The sequence below is a fragment of the Lissotriton helveticus genome, chromosome 3_1 (genome assembly GCF_964261635.1).
Source record: "Lissotriton helveticus chromosome 3_1, aLisHel1.1, whole genome shotgun sequence".
NCBI classification, from domain to species: domain Eukaryota; kingdom Metazoa; phylum Chordata; class Amphibia; order Caudata; family Salamandridae; genus Lissotriton; species Lissotriton helveticus.
Genome location: NC_136061.1, coordinates 92,168,732 through 92,183,784, shown reverse-complemented (window position 1 = coordinate 92,183,784; position 15,053 = coordinate 92,168,732). Strand labels below are relative to the sequence as shown.

The following is a 15,053-nucleotide window of genomic DNA, read 5'->3' as shown; positions in this document are numbered from 1 at the left end:
CTGAGAGTCAGGGCCTAGACTGATTTTGGAATGAAAAGAAATTAAAGGAAGCCTTTCTCATGTAAGCGGAGTCCTCAAGTCAAAGCCCAGGTCTTTGCGAGAATTGAAAAGTACGCAGATTTGAGAATGGAGAGAAGCAGTGGTAGAGAATAGAAATAGAAGAAAGAAAAACACAGTCCAAATTTTCCAATACATAGTTGTCCTCTTTGGTTTATAGGCCTTTCTGTCCAACATGCTCAAATTCAATGGTAGGTGTGCTTGGCAAGAATGGTGGTAGTGAATGAGTGCCGCTGAGGGGCCCAAGAACCTGGCACTGTTCAGCAGATTTTTCTCTGGTATGTTAAGTGTTATAAGTGAGGGCAGGGCTGGTTCTGACCTGGCTCCCTTGTTTCCTTATCTCCCCCCCCTTCTGCTTGTTCTAAAAGAGCCTTTGAGAGAGATTAGGACCTCTATTCCTAATTCATTGGAGGTACCAATGTCAGATCCTGAATAAAAGTCAGAAAAATCTGCTATTTCGGGGGAAAGGGGAGGAGGGTGATGTGACGTGGTGTCTGACAGAGGTGCTGGCTTGGGAGGTCCCACTGCACCCCAAAATGGTTCTTATCCATAGCACGGAGGGGGCTGCTATGAAAGACACCTACTATTCCTAGGATTTACATTGGCAAAGAGAGACATTACTCAGATGTGGAAAGATACTACACCTCCAGCCTTAAAGGCATGGAAGCGGGCGATGGGCCATTGCATGGGTTTTGAGAGAAGTGTTTTCTGAGCCACTTTGCTGTGAAGAATGCAGGTAACTGTGGTGGAGAAATATCTCCTTGCACCTGCAGAGGTACGGAAAGCAGTCCTAGCTTCTGTTCAGCATCTTGCCTTAGTCCCTTCCTTATGCGTGCACAATCAGTGGGAAACATGCACTTTGCAGGACGCATTCCTACCTACTGTAAGCGTCCATGGAATACAGAGGTTGAATCATTCTGTCCGAATGCGGGCAATAACTACTACAGCTCGCCTTCCTTCGGAGTGCGTGGTTGTGATATGAAATGCACACACAGCCAGTACGCGTGTTTATGTGCATGAGTTTAGTGGGTTTAGAGCACCAGGTGTTAAGTGTTATCACCCACTTGCTGTGGGGAGTTAGCTGCAGTTAATTGTCCCAACCTTCATTATTCACCCTCACAATGGGTTTTAATTGATGGTCAGGCAATTAACAGGAGGAGTTAAAAACGTAAACAGAGAGCATTCCTCACTGTTAATGCCCTAAGCCCAAGACTCATCTCTTCCAACAAGCTTATGAGTAACTCATGCACCTGTTTCTCGCCCTTCCGTTTTGAGCGCCATGAAACCGCCTGGTGACCGTGCGCTGTACAAGTTCTTTTAACATAACATAACATAATGCCCTAAGCAGAAGGCAATTATACGTAATTAACGGATTGTCAATTGTCAACTCAGCGGGATGCACCATACAAATGATACAGACTTTTTAACATTCAATAAATGCCCAGTGACCACTCAACGCCAGCCAGCAGTAGTTAATATTAAACCGGTTTTACACAAAAAGCTTTACAAAAAATGAACACAAACAACACACCTAGAGTAACAAGAATAATTTATTCTCTGACTGCATCAAAAAAGTACTGTACACTTCAAACAGATGGAAGGGGCCTATGAGCAACGTACAGGCCAGAAGCCCCGCATACTTTGGTCCCAAAAATGTACTTTAGAAAAAGACTTTGAAAAGAATGAGAGAGTGAAGTATTTCCAGCCTGGGAGATGGCAGTGGGCATTGTGCCTCACCAGGATGTCAGTCTCCAGACCCCGGACTGAAATGTTACTGTAGCCTTTCTGCATTTGAAGGTGAACCCAGCTGTATATAAAACTGTATTTAAAATGTTGCCAACATATTTGTGGTTGACTTTGCGCACAACACCCGAGTTAAAGCCACCATGTTATGTACCCCCTGCGTTGGCAACACAACCCAGCCAGAATTCGAATAGCAAAGGAAGCAAAGGCAACTTAATGAGTTTTGTCACACATCCATTTTGAGGCTGCGAAGCACACTTGCAATCCACAATCACGCCTGCAACAGAATAGCAGCTACAATCTAAAATGCAAACGAAGTATAAAGTACTCTAAAGTTATTTAATAAAAAGCACACTCAAGCTGCGAACACCTGGAATATAAAGAACCTAGCAAGATAGAGTGAAGTTTAATTAGAGCAACTCCAAATACACTAAGGTTCTTGGCGTAACGTTCAAGTACCGGACTGGAATTCAAACTGGCTGCACCAGTTCTACTAAATGGAGATAACTACTAGACTTGTGTTCATTTTTGGTCCTAGAGGAATGGTTTTATTTTCCCTTTTTTTCCAGTAAGGCCATTTTAGTTAGCAAAAATTAGAAGATGGGTGCCTAGCCATGGAGCCCACTGACTGACATGTTCACTTCTCAAGGTCTATGCTTGGTGATCCAGAATTGACATTCCAGGTCCAGCGGATGCACTCCAGGTAAAAAGAGCCACTCGTGCGGGCACAGGATCCAGAGGGAGTTGGCCTGCCACACATCCCTGTGAAGTCTTGTATGGAAATGTTCTCGGTCCTCTATGTCCATGTCATTCTACTATTTCTGAAGAATGAACTGGTCGATAAACTCATTCTGTTCGGCTTCTACTTTACACAATGCTTCATACTCGATGCGATACCTGAAAAACAGAGAGAAGGATCCGTAAGAGAAGAAAACAGATGCCTGTTGCCCATCAGGACAACACCCAGAGACAAAAGCCAGCCATTTTACAAAACTAACAGTCACACGGAATTTCTTGGGAAGATCACAATTTCAAGAAACGTCAATGCCTCTGAATCTCCAGAAAGAATAGCATTACATAGACCATCCAGAGGTATTGGCACAGCTGTTTCTATGATTCCCATTTGGGACTCATATTTCAGTACAGAAGACAACTACACGCCATACATCACACTGCGACTCTTTACCGTACGTGGTCACTGCAGAGGCAAAGCAGAAGCAGAATGTCTACCTTTACACATGCTCAAAGGGGACCGTTGCAAGCGATATCTGTGTCTGAAGGCATAATCCTGATTCAAGGGTAGCTCACTATGAGGATGCCAAAATAATATGCATTTACATACAGTGGATCTGAACGGGAATCACTTATATACTAAGGGCCTCATTTTTGAGATTTTGGTGCAGGGCAGTCGTGCCGCAAGGAATTTTGCAGCGCAGCCCTGCATCAAAAGAAAAGGGCAGGAATGCACCGTATCTGAGATACAGCACAATGCAGCACACATAGAAATTGGAATAAACGAATCGGACGCATTCCCAGGTTTACGATTCCATGGGTTTTGCGTTGGAACACCCTCAGCAACACCCATGGAACGCCCCTTTCATGCAGTGTGCGGCGTGAAAGGGGCACGTATTTACAACGCCATGAAAAGCCACGCTAAATCACTTTGTGTGGCCTTGTAAATATGCGCCAGCACTTTGTGCTACTGAAACGTCAAAAAGTGTAATGCTCCGGCGGCGCAGAAGTGCCGCTAGGGGCCTCGTAAATAAGGCCCTAACAGCCAGATTCATCAAGCGAAATGCGCTTGCAAAAGGGCCAGATTCTGAGAATCTGGCCCTTTGCAAGTGCAATTTTTGCAATTGGGATTCATCATCCCAAATGCAAAAATCCCTAATAAAGAATTCGCAAATTTGCGAGGATTAGCATTTAAGGAATCTCTATTAGAGATTCCTTAAATGCTATTCATGAAACATTTAAAAATTGCGAATTCACAATTTAGGACCGCTATTTACCACGAAGTCAAACCTCGTGGTAAATAGCGAAAACGTATAAAAATGCATTTAAATGCATTTTTCTAAGTTGCATGTTACACACACACATGTCCTTTGGACATGTGTGTGCACAACATCAGTGTAAATTCACATTTCAGGGGTGCTACAGGGTGTCCTTTGGACACCCCTGCACCCTTGAAATCGCATCCTTATTTGCGATTAGCAAATTGCTAATCGCAAATAAGGAATAACTCCCCATTCATTCCTATGGGCCTGTAGGCCCATAGAAATGCATGGGGAGTTATTCCTTATTTGCGATTAGCAATTTGCTAATCGCAAATAAGGAACATGTAGGAATCGCAATATTTTTTGCAATTCCTACATGAATCCCGTTTTGCAAGTCCTTAATAGCGATTCCCTATGAATCGCTATTAAAGACTCGCAAAACGGGTCTTTGATGAATCTAGCAGCTAGTCTTGATCCTAAAATTTTACCTTGCTCCATCCCGTGTTGACCAAACGTGGAAAACCTTGCTGTACATTACTTAGAACTTTTCCTAAGACAAACAAATGCTAAAAGTTGCTTTCTAGAGAACAAAACAAAAGCTTATGTTCAAACCTCAGTTTCACGGGCTGTGTGTACATTTCTCCTCTACTACAAATTGCAGTGCTTGCTTTTTCACATATTTCAGTCACAAGATTAAAGAGGATTGGTGCATGTATTTCAAAAGTATATAGCAGAGATGTAGGGGGTGGTGCCTCCACCACAGCTGTGGACTTACTGTGGTGAGCTCATTTTGATTCTTGTTCGTAAGCCACATACAGAGTTCAGGATATTGCATCGTGCAGCTCTGAGGATAGTTGTCCAAGAAATGAACAATGACTAGCTCAAGGGCTATATTTGTGTTCATACATTTTTGGATACAAATTTTGCAATTTAAAAGGGTATACAATCCCTGCAGATCTGTAGAGTCTGCCTCCTGACAGTCCTAGCATGCAAGGAGAAAATATGACAATCCCATCAACACATGCAACAGTGGGATGCAGTTATTCACCCCTCATCTCTGGGACAAGAAAGGCTGATAAACCACACGGTGCAACGGTCCATGAGTCTGGGATTATTTGTGTATTGTAAATTCTACCCGCTCACAAAGAAGATGTACGGAGGAGGGGACCCTCAGTTATAGGAGTACAAATAGGATCCAGACTACCCTTATTGCACTCTCTACCCCTGGTGGAGACCAGGGGAGAGATGCCTTCTGACACCAGCAGATACTCAGGTTCAACATCCTACCAAAGCACCTCTGTTCCTCTGCACATTCTGGACTCAACCTACCTTTCTAGCTGCACTTTCTTTTCTGCTATTAAAGCTTGGAGCTGCTGTTGCTGGGCTTCTCTTTGTTTTGCTATAGACTTCAGAAGATTTCTAGCACCGATTGCCTGCAAAAACATAAATGAGTCAGAAGCTAGACACAAGTTCAGAAATACATTTTCATAACATGCCTTTGCAGTGGTGTACAGTTACAGTTTCGATAGGTCTCTTGCAACATATACATATTTCCTTACCTCAGTATTTTGTACAACAATTGAAAACCAGAAAATGTATCAGTCAAATGGAGCCTCTGGTTATCAACATGGCAAATAAACAGTGATAAGTAATATCATAGGACTGAGTACTTCTGGAACCACAGGTGCTTTCCCTTTATCTAAAAACTAATCACAACTCGCATAGTCGGTCCAAAGGGTAAGTAAACAGTAATTACAAAATGGAACCAGATTGTGGCTTTCCAAGTAACACTGTTTCCTCATTCACAAAGGATTTCTTCATATTTTTTCTGAAGGATTTTGAAAGGACTCTAGGTGAATACATAAATAAGAATAAAAGGGATAAAGAAACAACATATGGAACAATTTTATGCGATCAGAGACGAGTTACATTTCCTGGATTCTGTCCAACGGGACATTATAAGATGCAGTTTCAGAGACCGTGATGGCTGACTAGGACCACCTGGTCCATACATTTTGGCAATTTCCTTGCACTTGTGACATGATAGATTCTACTAGACACCCCAGCTCAGTATCCCCTCTAACCTTGATGACTCCATTTAGCAGGTTCCATGCTCTTCTGAATTCTGCCACTTATTTTCTCCTCCTAGTCCTGAAGGGAGGAGATTCAGCAGATTGACCAGCCTGTGTTATGTTATCTGTAAGACTCACTCCCGGAACACATCTAACTTCAGCATTAACTGTGCTAGAGTTGCACATCTGATAGATCATCCTTACATTATCTAGTACAATGTCCTCCAAAGGCAGATTTTTTTTGCATATCCTCATTTAGATAAATGTAGTTATCTTAAAAATCTGGCATGGATCTCGATCTCCAGGAGTGACTTTGAAGAACCCTGATCTAATACATGTGAAGTCAATTTAGGATCTTTCGCATCCGGCCTAAGTCCTAACATTTCCACTCCTAACATTTCTGCTGCAGACATTGTACTAACTCAGTAGATTTCCCCGCAACTGTCTGTGGGCTAGCTTTATTTGTTTTCTTGGAAGTTTGGCTTGACTTTTTTTTCTGCTTGTTAAAGCTTTCATAAAATGATGTTGTCCACACATTTGTTTAAATATTTTTATTAACATTTTGTACATTTTAAGCATACAAACAACGCAGTGCTCGTGCGTCAAGAACAGGTGGTTGCCAGCAGTGCAGTGTCTAGTACCCAACAGAAAAGGAAGAGACGGATAAGTGTATCACAGTGACCACACGAGGTCGTAGGGCAGTGTTTAAAGACAAGGCGTATCGATGTCGAGGAGTCTTACCACCGGAAATGATGTTGTCCACACATGAAATGACTTGTGCTTCATACAGGAGTGTACAGCGCGATAAGGCATGTCCTGCATCATTTAGTTTTTTTATTACTCCTTTAGTATTAATACAGAACCATAACTTCCTTAACCAAACATCATTTCAGAGCATATATCATGTTTTGGTAATTGATGCTACACAAATAATTGTTATTTCAAAACGTATAATTTACAGCTGTGACGTGCTACTGGTACAATATGTTATAGAATTCATGTTAATTACTTGCAGAAGTTTTACATTTTAATCAATGAGAAGCCTAGAAATGTTTTGGATTACATGCAATGCAAACAAATAAAACGGATAATGTGTATTCTGGTCCAAGACATGCCATAGAATCCTTGTTTATCTACATATGGCCTCATTAAAAGTAATTTATTCGAGAGTGTTCTGTTTTATACTCCGACAGGGTTTCATTACCTACTCTGCTATAGATGCATCGAGAAGCCAGAAATAACCATACCAAGCTTGGTCCATGTGCAACCTGATTTATCTCCAGGGGCCAGAAGCACAAACACTGCTTGCCCTTTACAACCAATGCCTCCTGTGTGTCTGTCACATTAGTATTTAGAAAACCAGCCTCCTATCTAGGAACCCTTGCTGCTATTCCGATAGCTGTGCAAAGCAGTCTACTGGGCGACTGGGACACAGTTGAATGTCATCAGTGTAGGCCTGGAAGACCCGCCAAGAGATCTAGCAGCAGCCTAGAGACAGGAGGCATTTAAGTTCTGAGGACTCCTAAAGAGTCTAAGATACAGGTGAGAGTAAAGAATGTGTATCCCTGTGAATGGATAGGAATAATGTAAACCACTCCAGGGAGTTGGTGCCAAGCAGTGTTCCACCAGACACCTAAACATATTTCTGAATAATCATGAAAGCCCAAAGTGCACCACGTTTCTAAGTGAAAGTGGCTACTGCCCCCTCAACTCAGGCTATGACTTGAGGGGCAGTACCCAGTAGTCAGTGGTTGCAGCTTGATTTTAATGGAGAGGTAGATGCCTCTTTACATGTACCCCTGAGGGGAGAAGGCCAACCAGTTGTTCCCCATAAAAGGCGTGCCAAGTCCCACATAACCGTGTCTGATAACATTGTTAAAGTATGTATGTTGTTATGTGGGATGTGAAGTTCCCGGGTGGACAAATGTATAGTGGGCCCATTTTGAGGCCTGGTACATGTGGGGTTCCACTTTGTGCAAGCTAGCCATGTTCATCCCTCAAATACTGGCCTGTATGAACTGAATGTTCCCCACCTTGGAGATGTGGTAGGTGGGAGACTCCTATGTCCAGGGTTGGTGTCTCTTGCCTTGAATGAGTCTCACCCATGCACAATTTCCAGTGTTGTGGCCTTATGTGACAGTAACTGGATCAGATGCACAGTTAAGCCTGAGCCCAGAACACTTCAGTTCCAGACCCAGTGATGGTCTGACTTGGGACTATGGGCTCAGAATCTAGCCAATGATGACAGAATGTCAATGCCAGACTAGAATAGCAACGTTTACATGTTTTAAATGTTGCAGAACTTCCAGAGGGCTAGGACAGCCGCTATGGATACCATTAGAGCATCAGTAGTATTGTGTTTGTCTTTGTTATCTTGGTACTGGGACACCTGTACACCAGTGCAGGAGAACGGACACCAGATGGGAAGTGGAACCTACGAATGGCTGCAATTCTCCTTCCAGGCTTGGCCTAAGACTAGGAAGCTTGCAGCGTTGCATTACTGCTGCGACTGGTGGAGAGAAGGTTAACTTAGCTGCCTGAAAGGCGCTAGACTGCACCTGCCAGAAATCCCATCCTGATCCACGAGAAGGCAATCCAAATAACTTCTCAATAGACCAAGATTGTTTATAAGAAAGGTTGACACAGCCAAGCTGGCAGAAATAAAAAGAATGACCAAGAGCATCATTTGGGTTGCGAACTGCCCACTGTCTTCTGATATCCAAAGGATGGGCATGAGCGCCCCTACCCTGTCTCATGTTGAGGTAGGTCCAGACCAGAGGTGGTTCCAGAGTGCCTTCATCTGCATCCTATGCCACCCTTTTAGACACTTCTGCAAAGGAAACGCTCTATCTAATAACTAAGGCCACAACAACTCCAGAAGACCCCAGGGTCAACCTTCACCAACCTCCTAGGATAACACTGGCCATGGGATGAATGCTATCCAAAAGTCTAGCAGTAAGAGCCTGATGTACGAAAAGGCTTTATCCAAACGTTTGTGGGGATATGTGTTGATACAATAGGGCCTTAGTGCTACAATGCTGATGTTTGGGATCCTATGCCAAGCCGAGAAAATCCCAACAGTGGAATTAGTGTGATGTTTGAGTACAATACCTTATTAACAGATCTTCCAATGTAAAATAGGACAAGGGTCGGACTGTGGAGAATAAGCTGTTTAAGAGGGTGCAATAGCTTGATTTTGTACAAAGGACTACTTTGGAACAAAGCTACTTAACTACTCGTCTCACATGATTGTTGAAAGAAATGTTTGAATCATTATAAAAGTAGGGGATTTTTGCAAAGCACAGTGCAAAGTGAGAAGCTATCCAGATACATGCTGTTGCGCCAGCTCTTTCATTAGACGAAGACATATTGAGGTATAGTTGAATACCATCCGTATACTGACGAAGAACATGTCAGTTAAATTTTATATAATAAATAATATTCTTGATAAAGCAGTTATTTATAGGTATAACTACACAAAAAGCTTGCCATCTCATAAATGGATAATATTCATGAGAATATTTCACACAGCCCACTTGTAGGAAGGTAGGATCCTTCTGCTTGGTTACCCCCACATTTTGTCTGGTGTTGCTATGTTTTTCTGACTAGTCTGTCTGGGATCCTACTAATCAGGACCACAGTCTCTGTGCTTCTACCCTGAATTGGTTATGGTGAGTTCTTGGGTACCCCTCAGATTGGCTACTGGTGTACTCTTGAAAGTCCCTAGTATACGGTAGTAAGGTACTCAGCGCATAGGTACACCAGGGGTCTCCCATGGGCATGTATTATGCCACCCATGAGAGACCACCCAAATTCTGACTACAGGCCTGCCATTGCAGTCTGTGTGGGCTGGTGCTAGCACCACCTACAACAGATATAAGTTTCTTTATATCTGAGGTCACTGCACTTAAAACCTATAAGTCACCCCTAAGGCAGGCCTTTCAATTCTGATGGCGGAGTGCTCCGTTCTACATGTGAGGGTGCCCCTGCACGAGCAGGACACCCCTGCAACCTTCGGAGTCCATTCTCCCAGGTTGTAAGTGCATCAGCCATTAAGATACATAGAGTGGCCATCTGTCATTACGCGATGGTTATCTCCAAACTGGCTGTAACTAACCCTATTGTGTTTGGTATCAAACATGTTGGAATCATACCCTCACACCTTAAACGGTGTGAGAGGTATGATTCCATGCACTGTAAAGCTTCTCCAAGAAGCTCTCAGTACTCCCGGTACTAGACTTTTAGACCCAGGAAGCAAACTATAGCTGCTGCCGATCATAGACACAATTGTGCCCTCCTGCTGCTGAGCCAAGCTCGAGCAGGGGAAGGCACAGTGGAGTGGTGTGGCTCACTGGTTAGAGGCGGAAGACCTGTAAGCAGAGAACGTCCCGGTACCAGGGTTCAAGTCCCGACGCGGCAGGGTCTTGGGCCAGGGTCAACAGACTCGATAATTCTCGCCTCAGTGCCTACTCTAACCAGGGAACACACTCGGCAACGCTGGGCATTAAGCTTGCCTCATCTCTACAACGGCCCCCCACAGACGCCGGGGATGCCTGGTTTCATCCTGGAGATACCCAGAAAGGGACCATCTCACAGGGAAAACCAGGACGGGTTCCCCAGCGGTCTACAGCGCCAGGACACTTGGGTAGAGTAACAGTGCGCTTTACAAGAATCCCACATTTACATAACAATAGGTTTACTGTCACAGGAGGTGTGACCACCTCCCAGACAGGACTTGGTGTATTGTGACAGGATGGGGGTGCTTGCCAGCGCCACCGAGACTGCTTGAAGAGCACATTTGGTGCCCTCCTTGTATACTCCAGTTGAAACCAGTTTGGGGAGCCGTTGGCCTCCGCTCTGACGTGAAACTGGACAAAGGACATGGGAGTATCCTCCCCACTGTCGGACCCCTGAATCGTTTCTACCCTTTCCTTAGGGTACTTAAGGGCTTACAAGTGGGTGAGTCACTCGATTCTCAGGGAGGGCAGAAAATTCCGCTCCGCTCGCGGAGTTTGCAAAATTTCGGCAATTCTGCGTTCCGAGCGGAACTGCCAAAAATTCCACGATCCGCAGCACAGCGGAATTTGTGAGCATGGTGAGAGTAGAGGTATTGCACAAAACGGTGGCATCTTCTTGAATAAATATGCAGGGCAGGATTCATTCTGGCACGATGCTCCGGTCACAAAAATTAACACTCCACAGGAAGCACTTACAGATATAAATAAAGCAGGTGCCCGGGCCGAGTTGAAGCTCAAATTCAGTAACTCATTAATCAGCCCAAAAAATTGGTGCGCCCGGTTGAGGCTAGGCAGGTGTGCTTTCTCCCCATATCTACCGTCAACAATTTGCTGTAATCCTTGATGGAGGTCTTTGCATCCATGAGTTTCTCGAGCGCAATCCCTGTGTAGTTCCTGTGACCAGTAGGTTCTTACTCCTCATCTGCTTCTCTGATTGGTCTCTGACCCTTTATAAACAGGAGGCATGTGAATTCGCATAGAAGCCCCATCCCACAAACAATAGTGCTATGCAACGTCTTCCCGCCCTTCCCCACTATAATGAACAGCTCACTCAAGGGACTCCGGCGTCTTTCTGCGCAATGGCAAAGTTACAGACATAGATGGTCACTGGAGACAACTCTTCTGGCCCGCAGCTGTAGTGTAGGTAAGGCACTATACAGTTACCCAACGAGGTAGCACTTACTGATTAGCCAGTAGTACTCCAGTTGAGTAGAGGTATTGCACAAAACGTTGGCATCTTCTTGGATAAATTTGGAGGGCAGGATTCATTCTGGCACGATGCCCCTGTCACAAAAATAGAACCTCAACAGGAAGCACATACAGATATAAATAAAGCAGGTGCTCGGGCAGAGTTGAAGCTCAAATTCAGTAACACATTAGTCAGCACAAAAAACTGGTGAGCTTGATCGAGGCTAGGCAGGTGTGCTTTCTCCCCATAACTACCGTCAGCAATTAGCTGTAATCCTTGATGAGGTCTTTGCATCCAATGCGAGTTTCTCGAGCGCAATCCCGGTGTAGTTCCTGTGACCAGGAGTATTTTTTTCCTCATCTGTTGCTCTGATCGGTCTCTGACCCTTTATAAACAGGAGGCATGTGAACTTGCATAGAAGCTCCGCCCCAAACACACTAGCGGTACACAACGTCTTCCCGGCCTTTTCCCACTATAATGGACAGCTCACTCAAGGGACGGTGCCTTTCAGCACAATGGCAAAGTTACAGACATACATGGTCAATGGAGACAACTCTTCTGGCCCGCAGCTGTAGTGTAGGAAAGGCACTATACATTTACCCAACGAGGTAGCACTTACTGATTAGCCAGGAGTACTCCAGTTCAGTAGAGGTATTGCACAAAACGGTGGCATCTTCTTGGATAAATATATGCTGGGCAGGATTCATTCTGGCACGATGCTCCTGTCAAAAAAATGCATTCGGTGAGCTTGTGGAATTACGCGTGCTCGCAGAGTTTTTTTTGCCGTTTCGCAGCACTTCAGATCCAATACCACTTCTTCAACCGTCTGGGCACTCTAGACTTCTCTTTGGGAACCAAGACTGCAAGAGGGAAGACTCCTGCTGCTCCTGGTCTCGTTGTCCTGCACATCTGCTGCAACGCCTGTGCTCCATACAGGTTCTGCACGGGACCTGTGGACATCCAAGAAACCTGAAGGAATCTCCCTTGTAGTGAATGAGCCACTCCTCTGCATATGCAGGCACCGGAACTAAGCTGTCCGGTCTGCTGATCCTGGGCTCCTGCAGACTCCAAAAGGCTTAGTAATGCAGGTGGTGGTTCTGCAACTCCCTCGAGGCCTGCACTATCTTCTCATAGAGTTTGAGATCAGTATCCCTTGTTGGATCCGCTGAAACAGAACCCTTTTGCACTGCGTCGACTTGCCGTTGCCAAGGCTTGTTGACTCTCTCCTCCAGAGATCTTTGAGCTCCAAGAAGCTCCAGCCTCAAGCATCTCCTACAGCCAAGATCTTCGCCTGCTCCGAATCCTTTGCCGCGTGGGCCTTCATCTTTTGGTGAGCTGCTCTAGGTCCTCTGCGACTCCTGTGCTTTCGGCCTGTGGGTCCTCTTGAGGGTCTTCTTTGGCTCCAGTGGGCTCCCCTGCTTGCTCAGGGCCTGCTCTGACTTACCTGCTCGTGGTGAGTCACTTGGCCCTTGCTGGTCTCGACACTGCACCTTTTTTACAACTCTGTTAATTGCCGTTGCCAAGGCTTGTTGGTGCCCCTGCCAGACACTGACCCCTTGGCTCTTGACATCCGATGTGGGACAGCTCGTGAATGGATCCTGGTCTTCCACAGCATTGCCTGGTCCGCACAGCTGCAATTTCAAGGGCAGTGTCAACACTCTTGCATCTCCAAAATCAGTGGGCATTTGTTTCCTGTGCCTCCTGGTCACTCCTGAGTGGCAAGACTCTGTCCCCTCTGCATTGAGGTACCGCTCATCTTGAATCCACCTTTTGGTTCCACCGGACACTTTCACCTTTTTCACCAGCGGCCTCTTTTAGGAAGCCCTACATTGTGGTCTTTGGTGATTTCTGACGTCTTTTCGAACCTATGCACCGGCTTCTCTGGTGTAGGTATCTTGGTTCCTACCTTCCATCGTCCACGGGGTACTTCAGGGTCTACTGGGAAGAGTCCTTTTTTTTTCAAAACTGCAACCATAATTTACATATTGACGAACATTGAGCACACAACCTCTGTGGGGTTTCTCGATACTCACCTTGGGTGGTTTCTATGTCTTCTAGGTCCATTCTCGACTCAGGTCGTGGTTCGCATTCCACTGTTTTAGCATATGGTTTGTTCTCCTCCGGAAGAGCACTATGTATTCTGTGCTACTTACGTATTCTACTGACAACGTTTTGTGTGTGTTGTGTTTATATCTCTGGTTAGGAAATACATTATGTTAGTGAGTGTTGATAATAAATACCTAAAACAGTGTGGTTCGTTTTCACTTAACTCATACCATAAGACCACAAACTGCTTTACACTCCTTCTGGACTAAGCCTGAAGGCTGCTCTCCACAGCTACCACTTAGAGAGCGTTCTAAGGTTGTCTAAGACCTCTTAATCACCATAAGGGTTGTCTGGATTAGTGCAGTGTGCTACACTTACATAGGTGAGTACCATGTACTAAGTAAGCCTTCTACACCACTGGTATCAAGGAAGCAGTGTAAAATATATGGATAATAGTTATGGTGCTTTTTACTAGATGTGTCGCCACATCAACCCATCTGTACTGTGGTTCTTCAAAATATACCATTGTTCAACTGCTTGTAAAAGATAGGTGGATTACTGACTGTATACTAGCACATAGAGAGGTGAGGATAACTTGGTGCATGTAAACAGAATTGTACTATGCTTTTAGATACTTTATCAGGTCACCACCCTGATCACAACAGTCAATAGATTGTGCTATGCATTTTACCAGTCAGCAACCCATCATCAAAAGCAGCTGCATCACCTACCAAGCTATCATGACTGGCAACCCCGCCTACATGGCTGATAAACACACCATCTCTGGCGCCTATTTGCACACCTGTTGGCTTCATGCCATTAGAGTGGGGCAAAGAAGCACAAAAAGAAAGAACTAGGTAACAGGCCTCCATCCATGCACCTTGGATCTGGAAAGACATCCTGGTATCCATCAGGGCCAGCTGAACTCAATTTAGGAAATAGCTAGAGACACATCTACTCAAAGAAAACTACATCACAATGCAGAAACAGTCCACCTCCTCGCTACTCTTCCAGTTGTTCACTGACTTTAGTTTTCCTTTAACCCTACACAGTGCTGCCCTGCATTTTGGCTAAGTTTACTCCATACAAATACTGCACACACATATACAATATTGGCAAAGGTGGTTGAATGTTCGGTGGTAAAAAGAAAGAAGTGGCCTATGGTGAAAGGCAAAGAAAGCAGTGACTCTACGACACTGCTGTTTGCCCTTTGTCTTCGACAGAGGATTTCAGAGGAAATCATTCTTGAAAAGTTATCTTTCAGGTTTAGGATTAAAAGGAAAATGTTCTTTAATACCAGTTCGAGCAAAAGATGCAGCATACCTCAGGAAGGAGAACTGAAGAGATTAAACTATGCCATAAAATGGAGACTATATGTCACAACATATGGCGGAGCTGCTGCAACAACAAAACAGAGTGTACTTTATAAAGTCTC

General features: G+C 44.7%; 1 protein-coding gene across 2 annotated transcripts in view; it reads right to left on the bottom strand.

Moving 5' to 3' along the window:
• The window catches only part of IFT20 (intraflagellar transport 20), a 74,146-nt gene that overhangs the window by 29,781 nt on the left and 29,312 nt on the right, over window positions 1-15,053 (bottom strand). Inside the window, exons 4-5 of one of the 2 annotated variants that reach the window (XM_078679300.1) lie at window positions 5,124-5,227; window positions 1,590-2,697 (exon numbers count right to left, since the gene is read on the bottom strand). The exons of the other annotated variant lie outside the window; for it this stretch is intronic. Coding sequence (XP_078535426.1) covers window positions 2,616-2,697; window positions 5,124-5,227 — 186 coding nt within the window. The 3' untranslated portion in view covers window positions 1,590-2,615. Of the gene's footprint in view, window positions 1-1,589; window positions 2,698-5,123; window positions 5,228-15,053 lie in introns of those variants that run through there. 2 annotated transcript variants of the gene reach the window in all.